At 37.0% G+C, this 21,069-nt stretch overlaps 2 protein-coding genes across 2 annotated transcripts; one reads left to right on the top strand and one right to left on the bottom strand.

The window, feature by feature from the left end:
* The first annotated feature begins 68 nt into the window (after nucleotides 1-68).
* Nucleotides 69-8,998, top strand: LOC146740894 (uncharacterized). The gene is made up of 4 exons (XM_085501420.1): nucleotides 69-157; nucleotides 6,327-6,369; nucleotides 7,562-7,699; nucleotides 8,176-8,998. The coding sequence occupies exons 2-4, from the start codon at nucleotides 6,355-6,357 to the stop codon at nucleotides 8,626-8,628; spliced, it is 606 nt and encodes a 201-aa protein (XP_085357546.1). The 5' UTR covers nucleotides 69-157; nucleotides 6,327-6,354; the 3' UTR covers nucleotides 8,629-8,998.
* A 142-nt stretch (nucleotides 8,999-9,140) lies between these two features.
* On the bottom strand, nucleotides 9,141-19,585 carry LOC102809489 (uncharacterized). The gene is made up of 9 exons (XM_085501887.1): nucleotides 19,492-19,585; nucleotides 18,798-19,002; nucleotides 17,220-18,217; nucleotides 16,940-17,019; nucleotides 16,246-16,310; nucleotides 14,739-16,061; nucleotides 13,377-14,224; nucleotides 12,840-13,048; nucleotides 9,141-9,765 (listed from the first exon to the last, which is right to left on the bottom strand). Exons 2-9 carry the CDS (start codon nucleotides 18,985-18,987, stop codon nucleotides 9,696-9,698), a joined length of 3,783 nt encoding a protein of 1,260 aa, XP_085358013.1. The 5' UTR covers nucleotides 18,988-19,002; nucleotides 19,492-19,585; the 3' UTR covers nucleotides 9,141-9,695.
* Nucleotides 19,586-21,069: the final 1,484 nt, after the last annotated feature.

Raw genomic sequence — 21,069 nt, 5'->3', positions numbered from 1 at the left:
TTCGTAGAAATCTGCAGGACGTCACACTTCAGGAATTTAACCTTTCGCTTGTGACGTGCCCTATGTGACTCGAGAGAGAAATTAAATACAGTGGACATAGAAATCTTTACCTGTAAAGTAGAGCAAGTGCAAGTCTGACATTTAGTCAACTATATAGGTGAGTTCAGGTGTAATTACTTTAGTGGCTACTTTACACATTATAATGAAATATCGAGGGACGGACATGTTAAAGATATTGTTATGTACACCTTCTGTACTAGTGTAATATGCCGCGTAACGCGTTTGAAAATAAGGACTATATCAGCTAGAAACCGATTACGAATATACATATAAACCCATAAATCAGATGGTCAATGTCTGTGTTTCTTGTATTTTCGTACTAAAATTATAATCTTATTTATTGCTGGTAACCGTTCGTTTGCCTCACTATCTACGATATGGGCTCAGCTGCTCTAAACTCAATGTTATTGTCGTCATCAGCGGTCGCCCACCCGAGAAAATGTTGAAAGCGACGCCCCCTTCCCAATCAAGCTGAAACCCTTTGTGTCAGATTTCAGATCTCACCCCTTCATGCAAAAAAATTCGCGTCGCCGTCTATGGTCATAGTATCATTCATCTTTAAATAATCCGTGTATGTCCTCTTGCATTATACTGATAAATAGCTCACAACTGTGTTTTTTTAGCAATCAAATGTTTACAATACATGTTCGTACACATATTACTCCTCCCGTCATGAACACTAACAATACAAATAACAAATTGTGACGTAATAATATCTTTAATACCTGACATAAATCATGATACGAGCAAAAGTATGACCTCTAAGTCTGTGTTAACATTGGAAAGGTCTGTGTGTGTATTTTTCAGAAATGTGTATGTTAAAAGAATCAACATTCATACGTTTTTGAATTTTAGTGAGTTAATATGTATTCTTCTTATAGATTTAATACACATTTTTTAATAAACTGTGGGAGTTGACAGCTTCTTCAGGTGAAGTACAGAGCCACTAAATTTTGACTTATTCTGAGGATGTCTACCCGTTTGATTTAAATTATAGTTTAAAAACATTAAATTGATTGAGGGGAGATCTGTGTTGTCACAGATATATTTTGTAAAGACACTTAGCTCACTGCTAGGAGGATTTGCGTATTACCCCTTAGTTAGTCTTTGCAACCCTGTTTAATTAAGTGCTTAATTCAGTTCTCACTTGCACATGACACTTAGCGTCACATAAATTTCTTTTGTCTCCAGTGTTAGTTCTCATTCATTCAGTTTTTTTGTTACACTACAGTGCACAGTACATTATCGTAAATTACGCTCATTTCATTCTTTGTTCGAGAACACTACTTAATTAATTTACAATATCAGCTGGGCGTGGACGTGCAAAAAAATCTACTCAGCCCCGTGTCCAGCCTTACACTAGACCAATGACTAGAGCAGCAACTCGTAATTATGTGGATCAACTCGCTGCCGAAACAAGGAATGTGGGCATTTCAGAAACTACGATATCGCTACGGGACGCGTTGATTCCACAGCAAGTTGAGGACGTCCAAGTACCAACTACAAGCATTTCACGTGCGATGAATTCGCCAACCCAGGGTCAAGACTGATTTGTTACAAAGGCTATGTTTAAGGAGTTACAATCATCGATCGCCAACCTGACCTACATGGTTCAACTGCAAAACGCCCAGAGGTCAGAGGTCAACAATCAAGCCATGACGTCACACCATGACGTCAACTCCGTTGAACACATTCACGATGGCGGCTCCCAGGCTATCAACGCTTGTGCTACTTTTGAGAACAACTTGCTGCAATCGCGTGGGACTCCTTCTAAAAATTTGCCACACATTATCACAGGTAAGGACATAAATCTAGTATATCTCTTAGTACCAGGCTGCAGTCATACCGACGGTCAACGCCACATAGTCGTTGGCGATGAGGCATTTACTTTAAAACTCTTGCAAGATAATAGGATATCTCGTTTGCTTACCATTCAGGAATTCATTCTGGCATTTTCGGTATACAAAAATGTTATGTCCGATGTCTACCCAGAGCGACGATGGGAATTAGATGCATATGAACGTGACATAGTGGACATGTCAAAACGTTACAACGGACTGGCTTTTTACGGGTATCATCGTGTTTTTTTCTGCCAGAGCTGCAGCATTACTTCTTAATCACAACATTAAAGTCTCGTCGGGATACAACGCTATACTGTTCTATATTCTCTGGGCTCTATGCAAATACTTGCAGTAGTGTCGCTCATGCAACCTAAGTGTGATCTCAGCTTGCCTCAACCACCAGGAAGCCTAATTTATATACCCCTGGTAATACATCAGCCTCAGCATCCCATGACAGATCTCGCCGAAAACGTGTTTTCTACCAAGGAAAGGACATTTGCTTTAACTTTAATGCATCTTTCGGCTGCAAAAATAGCAATTGTGCCTTTTCTCATTTGTTCCATAATTGCTATTCTTCTGACCATAATTTGAGTCAAGGGAAATGCACTTAAGGGACTGCAAAGCAAAGCCTTCATACGAAAGCCCCCACTACAATTAACATTGATATTCTTAGTCAGCAGTTATCTATCCATACAGACTCAGCATTTGTGAACTACCTTATTTCAGGCTTACATGAAGGCTTCGAAACCTGGGATTAAAAACCCACCTTTATCTACCTTAATTTGCCGTAATTTGCTATCTGCTCGCAAACAACCAGAAGTTGCTACAGAAAAAAAAATTGCATCAGAAGTCAAAAAAGGATATTTGATTGGCTTCTTTTCTTCACCACCTTTTGCCAATTATCGTTGTAGCCCAATTGGTTTGGCAGAAACGTCGTGGACTTATCATCACCCCATGATAGCACAGATACTCCAGTATAAATGAACTAACAACAAGGAACAGTTTTCACTTTCATACGTGAACATTGATGATGCAATTTTAGCCATTCAGACCATTGGTAAGGGCGCATGGTTGTGCAAAACCGACATCACTGATGCCTTTAAGCTAATCCCAATCCATCCTTCTTTATGGCATTTGTATGGTATCCAGTGGGATAGTCAATTTTACTTCTTTTTTCGCCTGGTATTCGGGTCACACTCTAGTCCGATGATCTTTGAATCTTTGCTGATTGAACAATGGCTCTACTGTTCCGTCGCTTAAATATCCCTATCGCACCACATAAAACAGTGGGTCCAACCATGTGTTTGGAATATCTGGGAATTTAACTTGATACTCTTGCTATGGAGGCACGCCTACCAGAGGATAAACTTAATAGGATGCTTAATTTGGTTGCTTCATTCCTTGCCCGTAAATCTTGCACAAAGCAAAAATTACTAAGCTTCCTGGGACACCTGAATTTCGCATGCAGGGAGGTCATTCTAGGCCGGACATTTAATTCTTGCTTAATTGAAATTTCCAAGGGAGTGAAGAGTTTAAACTGCCATGTGACATAATCGCCAGAAAGTAAACAAGACCTGCTGATGTGGCACCAACTCCTGTATAATTGGAATGGTGTGTCAATGTTTCTTGAGGCTAAAATAACCCTAGCATCAGATATGCAGCTATTCACAGATGCCAGCGGCATAGAGCATGACGGCTATTTCTGCAGTCATTGGTTTAACGAACGCTTGCAGCACGGACTTACCCTTGGCTCTGATCCAGCACTGTCCATCGCATTTCAAGAACTTTACCCAACCGTAGTAGCATCAGTGTTATGGGGTCATTTATGGGGGCGCAAGCACAGTATGTTCAATTGCGACAACATGGCGACCGTTCACATTATCAATAAAGGCTGCTCTAAGTCACCTGTCATTATGAAGCTAATGTGACGACTAGTAATCATGGCAGCATCCCACAGTTTCATGTTTCAAGCTTAACATATCCCTGTAAAGCTTAACACATTTGCCGATTCTCTGACTCGTTTCTAGATACAACGTTTCCGGGAAGAGACTCCACTTACGTGCCTGATTCCCTCCGTAGTAATGTTCAGCTAAACCAAGCCCTGGTCAGCTTCCAAAGAGCGGCTCTCAGTGCACGTACAATTGGATCATATTCAACAGGAGTACGTACATGGTTACGTTTCACAGCGTTGTCAGAAATCCCAGGGCAGTCTCAGAAGACATCCTAATATACTTTGTGACGCACTGCGCTATGAACTTGCATCTTAAATACACCACTATTAAGGTATATCTATCAGGCATACGGAATTACAACATATTCGGTGGCTACCCTAATCCACTGCTTACACTACAAGGTCAGTCACTTCTTCGCCTTAATTACGTACTCTGGGGAATTCTACGTATCCAAGGAACTGAAACCCAACCTCGTTTGCCCATAAGTGTAGATATACAATTTATGCCTGGCTGATATCAGTATACCACATCATGCAGCCCACATAACTATTCATATCAAGGCGTCTAAAACAGATCAGTTCAGGAAAGGTTTTGACTTGCGTCTTTTTCCAACAGGCACCTTTTTTGTCCAGTTACAATGCTGCAGCATTTTTTATCTGTGCGACGTAAGATGTTCCCCCTTGCAACCGAACCACTGCTTCTGCTTCCGGAATGAACACCCCTTAATCGTCGTATCTTTACAGAGTTTCTTTCTACATTGCTCGTGAGGATTGGACTACAACCACATTTGTTTGCAGGACACTCTTCACAGGACAGTATTCAGAACTTTTCTATTGCATCATTTACAGCATCCGACATTTACAGCATTCTAGCCTTACTCATCGCCACCTGGTTCGCACTTGTTCATTCAACCTCAAAGCCTACTTCCCAAGCCGTGCATATTTCATATGTCCATTGAGCAGAAGTAACCTACCATATCCACCTGGCATGCACATGCACACATGTCTTCCAGGATCCTGCTCCCTAAGCTGCGTATATTTCATATGCCTCTTAGGCTGAACCATGCCATCATATACTTATTTCCATCTGAGTGCCCCCATTCAGTTTCTCAGTAGCCACTTTCCAGGCTACCTACTTGCTCGGTCACCTTCACGGTCAGACACACAACCTTGGTGGCAGAGTGACCTTCATCCTCTGGGCAGCATAGTGACTTTCAGCTACAAGGTAACTCCATGGCCTTGATGTTGGCCTCACTTGTGCCCTTGGCCCTGGTAAGCTAGACTGAAGGGAGCCCTTGCCCAATGTTTAGTTCTATTAGAAATAATAAATTTTTAGTTATTGTAGAGATAATTGTTTTTTGTTTATTATTGCATAATTAGTGCATAATTAGTAATGTGCTTTGCTATCAAATATAATTCAATGTATATCTTCAGTGTGCGGTATGTCGTGATACGAAGATGTTTGAAAATATAAGTTGATTGAGAGAAATGATGTGCTCAATAATTTCTAACATGGTAGACTCTCTACATTATGTCACCTGTGTGTAACACGCTGCTATTCAATATCACGGAAATTTGTTTTAAACGTTCCCCTGTATCATAAGAAGCATTATTATACATTAGTGGCCGTAACGCGATAACTTACATCGTGTCGTATTTTGCGGTATTTTATGGCATATTTTCATCCTATCATATATATATTTCCACATTCCCATAATGTATCCTTGGGAGGAAAAGATGTAGAATAATAAGGTTATTACGAGAATAATTCAAAGTATGCAATCAGACAGTACGCCGTCGCATCGACCTCTGCCTCTGAACAACCTCATAGTATAACACGTGGTAAACAGAAAACCACGAAAGCCCACTTTATGTATCAGATATAAGGGTGTTTACAATGCCCTTCAGAAGACCATTGAAATGAAACGTATATCAGCATTACATGTTGAAAAAAAACAGTTGTTCTGTTTGTGCTTGTAATTTGCCTGCATCAATACTATATTCACACTGTGTTTGATAATCGTTCATCTCCGTGCTTGAATCATAATTTTAAGTTATTTTGTATTAGAATAGAGAAAAAAGCTCTGAATTTATAGCAAAAACAAACTTTGTTTGCATATTAGGACAACATAGGTGGCGCCATAATTATTCTGATGGTGTTAATTATTTTATGTTTTATTCTAAAATATGTACGGGTTCTGTTTAGATAATTCTGTGAATACATTTAATTGGCCACGTGGCTTTAACTATTGAAATTGACCCCTCCAAATAATGGGTAAATTACTGATTTTAGCTGACAGGGAAAATACACACCAAGAGCTTTCTAAATATGATTAGTGCCCCGCAATGGTACTTTTAAGTTTGTACTGGCTTTGGAACCATATGCAATCCCAGTGTCCGTGTTTCTGGCTTTCGTCTTCGACATATTATTTGTATGTTAAAATGTTTTAAATTTACTATTATTTTGTTTTCAGGGGACCACATATTGTTGATTGAATAAATATGGCATTTGTTCAGGTTGGTAGTGCAGTTATTATAAAATATATTAAGTTAATGTTATTTGGCGTGATTTAGATGTTTAGATTACCATTTCCTCCCTATTTTGACCAAAATAAGTGTTGACGTATTGAGATATAATGCAACCTGTGATGTAAGCACCTGGTACAAATTGTGTTTGGAGGGGGTGTCCTATTGTACACGTGTAATGGAATATCCATCACGACAGGTTATTTCTCGTGTGACAGCATTAAAAGGATGGTTACTGGTTTCAAGTCAGGGTACAGTTTACAAGTCACAGGTCATCAATTCTTTGATTACAAAACACTTAAATTACTTTTACAAGCTTACATTATATACCTCACCATTAATATTTTATGATGATTCATATGTGCGTGAGATTAAAATTACGTTATAATTGCTTTTTCATTACTAAGTCTTTGGTCATATTGTTTCTTTTATTTCATTATTACTACGACATTGTATTATTATAATTAGGTGATTCTGTTGTTGTTATATCGTTTGACCATGTTTACATATTTTGTTTATATTATATCATAATTCAGATTATTCAACATTAATCTATCAATCTTTGGTGATTATTGTGACAAGTTTACTTTATTTGTCAATTGACAAGTGACAATTGTATATTCGTTTCATTTCAAATGCCGATGTCATTATTTATCAATTATTTGGTGATTATTTCATCGTTTTTTATTTACATTTACGTTTATTGTTACATTTATTTTATTGCTGCATCATTATTTCTCCGTTTGATATTATTTACATATTATCATGTTATTATTTCACCTTCTTTCAACATGTCAAACTTCATTTGTGTTTTTGGCACCTTTTACATCAACAAACCATTATCCATCAAAATACAAGATGTCATAAGATGCATATCATTCAGCCACGTGATACAGTGTTAATCTGAACAAAGATCGTGTCACGCTCTACCAGTGTAAATTTGATGACTTTTAAATCGTTTGATACCTAGTTAAAACAAACTAAATTATCAGGCATGAAATTCCCAGCAGTATTCTCTGAATTTAATTCGGTTAAAATAGTTAATTAACATGTTTAATAATATCACTGCTACTGGGTTTATTTGTATACAGTAAATTGTCAGTATTCATTATTAGGTTTTAAGTGTGTGTCTCTCATGATGTATGAACAATTAAAACTTAACTACTTTAATTATTTAAATTAGATTTATGAAGAAATACGGTGTGAACGTACTATTTCATATGGTGACGTCGACCGTGTTCGTCGTAGATATGAGCTGACCGTAGACCATGGCAAAATTTTAGACGAAGCTTTGAAAGTGGTGAAATATTCAAACATAAAGGTAACCGAGCACCTATTATCGCCATGGTAATCAAGTGTATATTCTAATTTCAATGTATAGCCAATGGATAAGTTTAACTGATTATTGATGCTACGCATTCAACTACACGCATGTTGTTTTTCAGTAAAGTATTTCCCTCCAGACAAATATTGAAATGCACCATGATGGAACACGAATTGAAAAACTGACTTATTTTTGCGAGATTTAAAATCGATTTAAGTTGCATTGGTACAGTTCGAAACCTCAACTCACCCTCCTTGTGTGGTTCATATATACAAATTATTACTAATCTATGTGAGATATAAAGGTTAATAAACAACATATCGCAGTATTTCAAAAACTCAAGAATACTCAAATGATGGATTTATTGTTTAACAAAGAGACAAATAAATGTTCTCCATTTAAAATTATTATTAAAAAAAGTTCACCACAAGTGTGTCCCTTAACTATTTTTTGTCTGTTTTGTGCTCATTTAGGTGTTGAAGAATGCCGAAATCCAATGTGTTGCTAAGAATATGCTGATCATGTTCTATTCTGGTAACAGACGTAACAAGTTTATCGCTTGGGTGGATTCCAGTGGGAAGCCAGTCCACAAATGTATCGCCTGTTCAGTATTTGATAGGATGAATGCTCGTCACGTTGTAATAGGAATGATCTTAGGCGCTCTGGTCGGCTTGTCTCTTGGAGTGTTTCAGAATACTCTACCAACTTACGTCCGTTACGATGATCTGCGGGATGCGTGCACCACTGTACAAAATCAGAATATGGGTTCCCAAGATGTCGAAGCTGCTATACGACACCTCCTTTCCATTATTGATCACCGAATAGCAAAACAAACGGTTGCACTGTTTGCTCGCTGTGCTTTCAATGCAGTCGGTGCCAGCGTTGTGGGTGGAATCGTGGGTGTTTTTATTTTCAAGTTTTTCTAGAATCAAGTCAGTGTTTGCGACATGATGATTTGATTTAATGTGATATATACAGTATGTATCGTCATACTGATTGATATAGGTACTTTAAACCATTAAACCAGATTTCTGCCCATGGAAGTTACTAATGTGTTTTATGTGTATCCAACATTAAATATGAATTCACATATATGAATGATGTAATTGTTACGTGTCTTTCAAAGAAAAACACTTTTCTGAACATTTCCTTATATCATGCATAATATTTTTTATTCCAAAAGTAAAATATGTTATGTTGTGATAATGTTGCTTGTAAGAATTGAGGTCGAACGATTTTTTCTGTGAATATAAGTATTATGTGATCTTCACTCAACAATACAATTTCCGATTGTAAGTTGTGAAGTTGTGATTCTTAATTATTATTTTCTGACACCACCGGATTTCTGTTCCCACAATCTTGAAAATTAGAACTTTGGCTCGAAGGGTATTTTTTTGTACATGTCGCCAATTTGGACTCACGATAAAATATCCATGAATTCCTTGAGGCTAGCTTTTAATATTCAAATGTATTCCCATATGCAAAGCAGGCAAAGTGATAGACATGTGGCAATTACAAACAATAAATACTACCAGCAGATTTGCTAAATATAAGTCAAATATTACGTATTGAATTGTAATGTGATTATTGTTAACAACCGTAATCCAAGAGTTGTCAGTCATATATTTTGTGTAGTATGTCAAAACCATTAAAATTGTATATTAGCGTCCTTCATATAGCTTCGATTGTAGAGTTATGACAAATATATGGTACGATTTGCGAGAAATAATTAATTCGTATGAATTCGTCCTTATACCGAATGACTACGCCCCACAGTAATTCCGAACATACGTAATTCTATTTGTATCTCCGAATGCAGGAAATTGAATCAGAACTGTGAACAGTAAACGACTAGGATTACTTAATGACCAGACATTTAAATCGAAATGTCAATACATCAACTGATTCGGTTAACGTTGTAACGATAAATATCTAAATTATGAGTAGTTTTAAATAAGTAGTTCATGATCTCCAATAAGTAGTCGGCTTTATCTCATTTAATTCCCTTTGAGGCGAGTTGTTGTCGTAAACGTTTTAAATAATCCGGGTCTGGATAACCATTTCTGAAAAATATAAATAGTATGCCATGAAATGAACGAGTCAATAAATTCTCATTTAAAAAATAAATATTTGATAAAATTGTAATTGTACAGGAAAATGTCCACCTCTACTAATAATATCAAGAGACAATATTTGAGACATACAGTGATAAGTATGGGCAACAATTGTGAATTGTAACGTTCTTCAACATGGGGATTCGTGTAACACACTCATATCTGAAATAATGTCTATTTATTGTTTTTACAATTTCCTCACTGAATATAAATTTAAATTTGTATTTAGGGAGGACCATTTGATATCCTGGGGGTCAGGAAGATTTTGTGAAAAAAAAACATGTCAATGCTTGAAAGAAAATCCTACATTATATGCATGTGAAAAAATCTGAAACTTTCAGACCCCATGATTCAGACCCCATGATTCTTTCCCTCAACAATTCCATCCACTATGTTGTTTAACAGTTTATTCACAATGAGTTTCTGCTGTATTTCTGTATAAGCATTCTCTAACAATGCATTTATTATCGATGGGGGTGGCGGATTGACGAATGTCTCACTGACTGAGGGCGGTATTGCATTAGCTAACTAAATACATAATAGATGTTTTATTCCGTGTTAAAATATTTCAGGTGCGATCCCGATAGAGATAAACACGGAAACAATATTGGAATACAAAACTGAATACAAAGAAAGCCTATGTCGATACAGCACTCAAATTTATCCGTAATTGAATTATTCACTTGTGTGATGGTGCTGTTTTGGGTTTTTTGATGAACCCTTCATCAGTCGGAATAGTACTTGACCGAATCGTTCGATTTATTTTGCTTTCAGAATGTTCGACGTTATTACTTTCATCATACAATTTAGTTAAAATGGAAAGTAGTTCTTCGTCGTGTGGTGTGTAGTTTTTCACGAGTTTGTCAGTATGTAGAGTAGAACTTGTAAGTTTATCTTTCACGTCAGTATTTCTACGAAATGTAATAAGGGGTAGATTTGGAAAAATGTTACTAAGTAACCGATCATTCCGAATTAAGTCCCAATTTTTTAATAGGGCTCTTTTGAGATTAGACCCTTGTATATAAGGGTTGAATCTAGTTGTGAATATATTTCTGATATCATTATCACATAATTTTTCAATAAATAGATTACGTTTATGTAAGAAATCGCTCACATTATTACATGTTCTAGGATACCGAATGGTTTCGCCTTTAATAAATCCTTTGAATACTGATGTAGGGTGACAAGAATTACGTTTCAAATATTGAAAGTTTCCGTTGTCTTGATGTGCGTTTTCACGTCTAATATATTCAGATCATGGAAGCGTTGTCCTTTATATAGGTTAAGGTACGTGACTTGTGTCATGGAGTATTCAAATGCGAGCCGGTATTTGTTATGAAGCATATTAGCTTCCTGAACAAATTTGTGTAATTCAGGTATGGTACCTTTGAATACCATGAAGATGTCATCTTGAAAACGATACCAAGTTTTAATATATCGAGCACCAAGTAGTAAAATTCGATTTTCCAGTAGGTGAAATGTAATGTCAGCAATCTCAGATGAAAATGGTGATCCCATGCTAACTCCACATGTTTGGGTATAATATTCATTATTAAACTCGAATGTGTTTCTTTTCAGAATTAGTTCAAGGAGTTTAATTATATATTTCAATCATTGTGATTGTAATTCGATTGCATTGCATTAGCGGTTACTCGGATCGCTTCTTCCTGAACAGTATTAGTATACATTGATGCGACATCCATGGTTACTAGAACGTTATTTTCAGATACTTGTATTTTGTCGATTTTGTTATTACATCTTTGATGTGTGTATGTTGTCGTTTAACGATTGGAATTAAAAAGTGGTCAATCAGTTCTGATTATTGGTCTACCGACGAATATATTGCCCTCTGGTTTGTGTACTTTAGGCAGTAAATACCACCGGGGCGTTCTAACTTTGTGTTCAATGGGTCTGTATATTTATACGTGTCGTAATCGATTAATTCCAGATTGTACATTTCTGTAACGAGCTCATGGACCAAATTAGTTGTAACTATGGTATCGTTACCACTAATTTTAGTATAGTATTGCTCGTTGTTTAGTTGACGAAGGCTTTCATATATATAGTCTGTTGTATTCATGATTGCAATGCCACGACCTTTGTCGATTTTTTCTTTACAATTGTGTTATCATGATGTAGTCTATTTATTGCTGCTCTTTCGGCAAAATTCATGTTTTGTTTGTGTTTATTGGTAGTAATTTTGGATATCTCAACTTTGATTGCCTCAATGTAATTTTCGAGGCTACTGTCTGGTGGGTTCCATGTTGATTTCATTTTGAAAAGATGTTGTTGAGATTGGTTATTTATCTAAATTTGGGACCAACTGAGCTTGTTCAGCCAACCGTTTTTTTTTTAGCCAGTTTCGCATTGTAATTTTATATTCGTTTGCATCTTGCAATGTGTTTCTTACGTAAGAAGTGTATATTGCAATTTCTGTTATTGATTGTATGGACAGAGTTCATAGTAATAATGGTAGTATACTTTTGGGAGGATGTGGTGGCCCTGAAAAGGGCCATTTGGTTTTTGTGCCAAAGCACTTGTTTATGTAGGGCTAGAAGTGCGTTTCCTGCCCTCTACAAGCCTGGTTTGGAAGATCGTGGTTTGGAAGAGAGAAGACATCCAGGAGGTGGACTGATAGCAAAACCGATTTATGATTAAAGCGGGCTATTATACAAGTCATCTACTTTACTAAAGCGGGGGAGTCGTCACCTACACATGCGTCAGATGACCATAGTGTGTCATTTACAAACAAGCATGAGCCTTTGCGTTTTTATCGTCGCTTGGAACTCAAATCCCGCTCGTGCGCAGGTGACGACCCTGCCGCTTTAAAATACTGAAAAATAAATAAAAACAACTGTTGAGTGCAAAAAAAATCAGAGACAATATCTGCTGAAAAAAAATCCATCTCAGATAGGGGAAAAAGTAGGCTTCATTTCAATCCTCGTTCTCCCCCCCCCCCTCTCCCCAGGATATCAAATGGGCCGCCCCTTATTACATTCATTAATTGCCATATTGATACCTACATTTCTGGACCACCGGTAACACTTGTTTTGTGATCAATATCTTTCCAATCAATAGTATCCAGTATCTCCCGTGGAGCGATTCCAAATAACAAACCTTTATCGAATGCTTTCTTCAGTAATTTTAATAATTGTGATCCTTCTTTATTGTTCGGCAGATAGGCTGTGAATAACTCGCCTTTATATTTCATTCCGGGATGGGGATGACCTTCCTAATAATAATAAAAATAAACTTGTGGCAAAATTAATATGCACCTGTACACACAGATGAAAGCCATATGCGTTGTAACAAGATGCCCAATATTTCAACCATGAGCAGATAAACGTGGCCATTTCTTAACATTAGAAAGCGCTGCCATCGAAATATAGACATAACGATTAATAGCAAAACACGAAGACGAGTATTGATAACATGTGTATTACATAATGCGGTGACACTCGATATACACGTTTACTCTGCCTCGGTTGTAACAACGAACCCTCCCAATCCCTAGCAAATCATACATTCAATGCTTAATTCAAGATGAATGGTCAACTTACCGCCTGTACGCCTTCGTTAAATGTATATTTGATAACAGTTGTTGTAAATTTATCATATTCTGGAATGTGAATAGTCTTATCTATGGATGACGTCATTTTCCCCTTGGGTTGTTTACCTTGAGTAGGTTTGTACTCCTTCTCACAAATCAGGCATTTCAGCTCACCGCGAACTTTTACCATGCATTCACGGCATAATTTATGTTTGCACGTTGGTAACTCAATAGGATCTTGAAATGGTTTTTTGCATCCTTTACATGTCTTACCGTCATCCTTTTCCTTTTCTTTTGATTTATCAACATCCTCGGTTTTCTTCCACGAGTGTCCCTTTGGCCGCCCACTTTTGTCTCGGTCGCTCTTACTTTCCTTATCACCACCATCCGCTTCCCCTGGAGCCTTTGAGCCTTTGTTTTCACCTTTGTCTTTTTCTTTCTCATCATCATCAGCAGCAGCATTTGCAGATTTATCTCCTTTTGTACTTTTATCAGAAGATGGTAGTTTACTTCCACCTGCTCGGTAGTTGTCCAGCATGTCCTTTCTCTCCTGTGAATCAATGTCAATGTTCTTAGATTGCAGTCGAATCCTCTTCCGGTCTCCATCTGTAGACCTCCTTGACAGTTGCTCTATTTGCTTGTCTATTTCCGCTCGCATGACTGGGTGGACACCTTTGTAAGAATGTACGCCAAGAGCAAATTGTTTGTTGAAAATATTCGTGAACTTATTTGCAAGTTCGGCATCATCTGACACAAGACGAATGTCTCTAACTGATGTTTTAGGGTTACGCTTCAAAAAGCTAACGACTGCAGTACATGCGATTTCTCCACCAAGTTGGCGTGGGAATCCTAACAGTCCTGTGGGAGACAATACATTGGAAAAAAATAGGAAAAACATACAAATAGACAAATAAATGAGTGAGCTGAGTTGAGTAAGCAGGTAACTAAGTGTAACTAAGTGTAAATAAATAAATAAATAAATAAATAAATAAATAAATAAATAAATAAGAGTAATTATGTAATCTTTTTGGAATCCACCATTAACCGTTATCTTTGTAGCTCTATCATTACCTAATATCATATTGTATTCATCACATTACAATGGCGGCGGCACAGAAGGCGGGAGCGGGCAGTTGCCCCTCAAATAAAATTTGGGGGGCGTCGCTCCTCCAATATCTTTGTATCAGCAAAATTTGCCCCTCAAAATGCATAAAATAGAGTTTTCGAGGCTCTAGATTTCAAAATGTTTAAGGAGAAATATGCCCCGGACCCCCTAGTAAGGTCACGCCCTAGTAAGATATCGCCCCTCCATGCAAAATGTTATGCTGCCACCTCTGCATTATGTTGATTTACATTTGATTAAATACCTTACCTGTACCAAGTGGAGGAATTGCTATGGAAATAGCAGCGTATTTGTGTGTAGTTTCCAGTATATTTCTATAGGTATCAGACAGGAAATTACTACTCCATTCAGGGTTAGCCTCAGACCAACGTGGGCAAACTGCGTGCAAGATCAGAGTCGTGGGTAATTTTCCTGCTGACGTGGCAGTAACATGTGATGTCCTCAATTGACCATGTCTCTTAGAATATGCGTCAATTTCCTTTCGTACATCGGGTCCAGCTTCTTTGACGATAGCCACAGCTATATCACAACTTGGTTTCATTTGTTCATTTACAGGACAAACTATAGCGTCCACTGTCTCATCTAGGATATTCCCGTCGTATATTCGAATTTGGATTTCCCGGCTGCCAAGAATATAGGATCGCCTGAAATTATCATCACCAGAATGCATTATCTTCCCTCTTAGTGTTTCCTCTCGTAACTCATGTATTGGGTCTTCCAGCTCAGGTGGAGGGGGTGATGTGTGTTCTGTTGCTACTTTGGCAACTGGTGCTTTCCTCGGGACTGGTTTGTTATGCTCATCGAAGGCTTTGATATGTGTTCCCCATCTGGCTGCAAAGAATTGTCTCGCATCGCGAGTTTCGTTTTTGCTAATTCCATGAAACGTGGCATAGCCTGGTTTACCCTTGTTCACCATGACACTTGGATATTTTTTCTCACAGTCCTGCTTTGAAAAAACAAATCCTCTGTCTGTCATATCCTCTGGTAGCTTAAGAACATCAATACTGTGTTTTGCTTTGATATCTCTGTATAGTTTCTTAAACGACGCAATAGCTCTCATCACGTTTTGTGTATCCCAAGTGTTTTGTTCATCAAGGAAACTGACGTGCGTGTTGCCTTTGAATACCACCTGCACGTCGTATTTAGCTTCTATCTCTTCCACACTGTCTTTCATACAACGATCGATGTAGTCTCGCAAAGTTTCATCCATTTTCAATGTGTTGCCGTGTGAAGACTGCTGGTATATGACATTATGAAGAGCATAGCTCTGTAACAGTAGATTACCATATCCAGGAGTTGGGGGTGTCGGTGGTATTGTTGGCCCAGAAGATATGGTTGAGCCGGAAATGGTGTCATCATCCAGAGTGTCACCATCAGAGGTTCTTTTCCCAACCAGAGATCGTTTAACTAGTTCCTCAGCACGACGAAGTTGACTCATTGTTCCACTGACTCTTAAGACACCATCATTCGACTTCTGAACCTTAATGCCTGATTTATAGAGAATTTCGTCTTCTTTGTTGTCCAAAACGCTGCTCAACCTTGGACTGAGGGTACCTTCCACATCCACAAAAACTTGCTAAATAAGGTGATTAATATTTAATTAATTATTAATATTGGTTACATCTGGGGTATTTAAAAATCTGAATCAGCTTCCAGACTGTTGACACAAATTTCACACACCTGTTAAGATGCCGTTGATATTATAGATTATTATGTATAATGATACATTTTTATTTCTATAATATTATCTTTTTACATGTGATGAGCTGATCGTCGTCAATAACATCTATTTCGGTTCTATCCGTGTTGTTCAATAACATGCTGAGTAATTGTTGTTGGGGAAAACTAAATTAATACTAGTTTAACTTAAATGTATAATTGTTTGAATGAGATACTGAGTCTTTTTCCGTAATTAATTAATGAATAAATAATAATAACATGAATTGTGGTAATAAGACCTTTTTAACTATAAGCTGATTGTCGGGTACCTTTATATGATTATATATATATATATATATATTGCAACCCAAGTTGCAGTTATGAACGCAATTTGAAAAGCTATTTGGTTATATGCAGTAGTATTATCATACATTAAGATTTATTTTAAAATTACTATTACTAAATGCAATTATATATTCGTTGAGTGTCACAACTAACAAACTGGACTGAAAGCACTAGTAAGCTATGTTGGCAGGTCAGTTTCTTCTGTTGGATCTTTAATTACTTTTGCAATTAAGTCTCTACCACATTGCATTATTATATATTTGCATTATTATAGGTTCTGTGCATGCAGGTATATACAGTTTTTTTTTCTGTTTTGGGGCACCCCTCTAAATACACCTATAAGTGTGCACACCATCGTAATAAATCCCATGTGCAACCATAACGTTGTGAGGAATACACCCATGCCAATAAAAATCTGGTAGTAATGAATGTGACATGGCCAGTGCTAGTAAAATCTTACCTGTGATGCTGTGGTAGTTGGTCGACTATCGAGGAATATGCTGGAATGGCGGCTCGATCTGCCAGACTTCCATTGTAATAAACATGAAAACAAAAAATATACACGAAGTATCATCATTACATTTATTCATAATGCATTTTACTTTAGTTGAAATATATAGTAAATTCATCCAACATAGTGGCGCTTTACATCAATATGATACAACAAAAAACTACCATTTTATATATAAATTCATGAAATAAATTATGAGACAGTTGGGAACTTACCTTGGCTGACGTGGTCTCGTCTTTAACAGAATGTATCGATTGTTTGGATACACTTCTGGGAGTACTTTTTTGAGATGCATGTTCTTGCTTGGTATCTGGTGTAGTAGTTTTTTGAGAATGTGGTGATTGAGATCGTGTAGGTGATGGTATTGGTTTCGATTCAAGCAAAGTAGTATGTGATGTATTTTTTTGAGAGTGTGGAGTTTGGGGATGTATTGGAGATGGCACGGGGTTTGATGCATGTAGCGTGGCTTTTGATGCATTTTCTTGAGGTTGTGGCTGTGTTGTCACAGTGGGTGGCCTAGATGCAGCTGATTTAGGTAAACTGGCATATGATGCTCTCTGTGCTTGAAGTGACTGAACTGATTTACTTGGTTGATTGTTCATAGATATCACATCTGGTTGAACATTGTATGGAATGGGTTGTTCTTGTAACAATGGTGTCCTTGGTAACAGTACTGATGATGTTGTACTTTTGGGTGGTGTTACAATTCTGCTAGGTGCTGGTGTATGAGCTGGTGTCCGTTCAATTTCTCTTGATCGGTGAATAGACTCTTGCTGTGGCGTTCTAGGATGGGATGTCCTTGGTGTTGATGGTAGCGTGTTGTCCCCCTGTCTTGACAAGGATGGTTGTGAATCGTACCCTTGTCTTGACGGTGACTGTTGAGGGGATGTTCTATTTTGTTGAAGTGAAAGCTTTGACTGCCGAATAGCTTGATCTATAAGCATCTGTGACTGATCTGTATAGGTAGGCGTCAAAGGTTTTTCCTCCTTGAAATTCTCAGGTGTTCTGGTTGGTGACATGGGTTGTTGTGTCTCATCTTGGCCATACTGAGAATGTCCTTCTATTTGTTCTTCTTCATGAGGAGGAGGGGGCGGCGGCGGGGAATAATCTTCGTATTGTTCTTCGGGTGGAGGAGGTGGTGGGGGATCATCCACTTCTTCATTTAGGTATGGTTGAACGTAATGAGCTTCAGTTTTACAAATTCTTTGCGCAACTAAAGAAAAAAACATATAACCGTCATGTCACAAGACTAATAAACATAGTAATATCCGGATTGTGGGTTTCAGTATCAGTACTTCATAATCTCTGCCGTCTCTTTTGTAATCGTAACGTTGCATTCCTCTGTCTCATCTTTTTGTGGGCGTTATACGATGACCATGTACGTCATGAACCAGCTTCGAACGAGGCTATAAAATGGTGACGTAATCGGACACAATATCACGTGTGCTAAAACCCGCAAATTTTGTTTGTCATTTCAGCTATAAGTTTATGGTAAACCATTGTTTCTTATATAGGCCTATATTTAAGTACGTGCATGGTAGTAACTATCAGCCCAAAATGATATTTGAATGTTGAGTGTTGTAAACACACGAACCATTATTTTTTACGAGTATCATTTTGGAAATGTGAAATAACTTACATCATCGTATTGCCTAAATAATGCAAGTAATGAAATAACTGGACAGAAAATACATAAGAAAAAGAAAGAAATAGATAAGTACAATAGAAACAGTTATTATTATAAATAACAAAATATTCATTCATTGAACTCCGGTAATCATGAAAATATTCACCTTCTAAATCCACAAATGTAACCTTGGCAGCTGAATGGTCTTCAGAGAAATGAACTGCTTCAACCTCTCCGCCACCTATCTCAGGGTTTTGAAAATGTTCTCGTAAACCCAGTTCCGTCATATCGTCTGTCAGATTCGGCACAACGATGGACCTTTCCCCAACTTCATCGTGTTCTACATCGCCTTCCATTGTTCGGTTTAAAAACTAGTGGATATCAAATACGTATAGATCTATAATATTGTGTTTTAGAGTACATGCTTTACGTATGGAAGTTACCTTCCAGTGTGTATGTGACACTGGGTACATGATTGCGAACGCATATCAATGCATTACGTCAATGCCAAGGTGTGCGTGCTCTTCGCGTGAAAAACAGATACCAAAACGCCTGGTCACTTTAATGTAGTTTTGTACGATGCACGAGCATTCTGTGCCGTCGATATAAATGTATCCACTCCGCCGACATATAATATATATTAAACTGGCAGTAAAATAAAATATTGACATTGTCTATTAAAAAATGACGTCGAAGCTAGTACGAGATATATCAAAACACTGCAATAATACACATAGCCTGTGAATACAGGGGTTAATGAAGCACGAAATGACGAGCCAGTTATACCGTTTCACTTGTGTATGGGTGTAGTTAGTTTTACACATTGGTACATGTGCGGCAAATTATTGAAATCAACTCACCAGCTACAGCGAACTTATCAAGACGGGCAAGGGAAAAAAAAGTAAAAAATGGTGTCTACTGCTTAGTTACTAGTAAACATACTCGAAATATGTACATTGCTATAGATGACACATGGTAGTAAAAGGTTTTACGCTACCTTTTAAACTGTTGTCATGACGACGTTACGCTATTGTTGCAAAGGCCGTTGGAGTGACACCAGAACAATAAGAAGATCACCATCAAACATGAATAGAATAGATTATGTTTTCCACACAATGCCGCATTATATCGCTGAGCAGTAAATCCAGTTTGTATGTATGTATGAAGACAATGCGGCCGACTCTTTGTGACAGAGGAGACTTTTGAATAGCGATATGCACGTAGAGATGATCCAATTAAAAATGGTGCGTCTGAAAGGGGCATGCGAAGAGGTACGATCATGTCACCGTTGTTTCTTACCAAACACACAAAACGTACATCAGTAAATATCTGACCTTTGACCGCTATTTAAACTGTCATTCCCTTAGCAATGTAACTTACGTCAAGTATTTGGAGATGTTTTCATGTATACAAGATGGTCATTTCTTTCACTCTTCCAACAATGGTAAGGAATATGTCCATTTCAACATTTTATGATTACTAAATCATATACAAATTAACAAAATTATGAAATACGCAATGCGCTGTAGTGTTGCATACCTGGCTATCGACAGTACATGTTTAGGTGAATGGGTGCAAACCAGAAAGCAACTCGATGCAGGTTTCAATTCTATATCATTTTATTGGACATATGCGCATGTATACTAGTACGCAGTCTCAATCGCTTCATATTTTAATTCAAATATTTTAGATTTCGCCATATAATCAAATTATATATAACCTTCTGTTTATTGGAAAACTAAAAGAGAGATTTATATAGGTAATTTATCTAATAATTTTACAATTTAAAATCCGGTAAGTGATTTTCGAGGTAATTGTTTTTCACCTTTTAGAAATAAAAAAAAAGAAAGAACAATATATTTTTAACTTAGTGCGAAATGTTTTTGAACTTAATGAAGTCACTCAGAATTAATTTATTGTTTCGCTTGAGGTCAAATCTACAATCAACTGCATCATAAGGCAAACAAAAATTATGTTTCAGTTCCAAAGCCCACGCTCACCAAGTGAAAAAATCACATGTCGTTGGTTGCGCCCTCTATTTCTTTAGGATCTTTTGTTTTCATTATTGTGATAATCATATTATTTGTATTCACCAATTTCCCGCAAACATGGCATAAAGATGGCATACAGCATATATATATATATATATATATATATATATATATATATATATATATATATATATATGCTTTCAATTTTCCCCCAAAAATGTGCATATTAGTATGTTCATTATTATAGTAAAAATTTGTTTTTTTTCCCCATTCTCATACATTATTACATGCACCAATTTCATTCTACTTCAACACATGGGTAACACAAAAATAATTACATAATATACAAATTATACCTTTTTTTTAAATCTGTGATTTTTTTTATAATTAGATCATTAAACCAACTTTAGGTCTAATTAACATTTTTGTTTAATTTTCACTAATTTC

This window comes from Saccoglossus kowalevskii, chromosome 7 (assembly GCF_978046115.1).
Source record: "Saccoglossus kowalevskii chromosome 7, keSacKowa6.1, whole genome shotgun sequence".
In the NCBI taxonomy this organism is placed as follows: Eukaryota; Metazoa; Hemichordata; class Enteropneusta; family Harrimaniidae; genus Saccoglossus; species Saccoglossus kowalevskii.
The sequence above is the reverse complement of the archived record's forward strand: the minus strand, read 5'-3'. Positions and strand labels throughout refer to the sequence as shown.

Coding starts and splice junctions, on each gene's coding strand:
- LOC146740894 (XM_085501420.1), top strand. Junction 7,700..8,175: donor TGAAATATTCAAACATAAAG/GTAACCGAGCAC, acceptor GTGCTCATTTAG/GTGTTGAAGAATGCCGAAAT.
- LOC102809489 (XM_085501887.1), bottom strand. CDS start 18,987: ATGGAAGGCGATGTAGAACACGATGAAGTTGGGGAAAGGTCCATCGTT. Junction 17,020..17,219: donor ACGAGACCACGTCAGCCAAG/GTAAGTTCCCAA, acceptor TTACAATGGAAG/TCTGGCAGATCGAGCCGCCA. Junction 9,766..12,839: donor GTTACCGGTGGTCCAGAAAT/GTAGGTATCAAT, acceptor TATATTTTTCAG/AAATGGTTATCCAGACCCGG.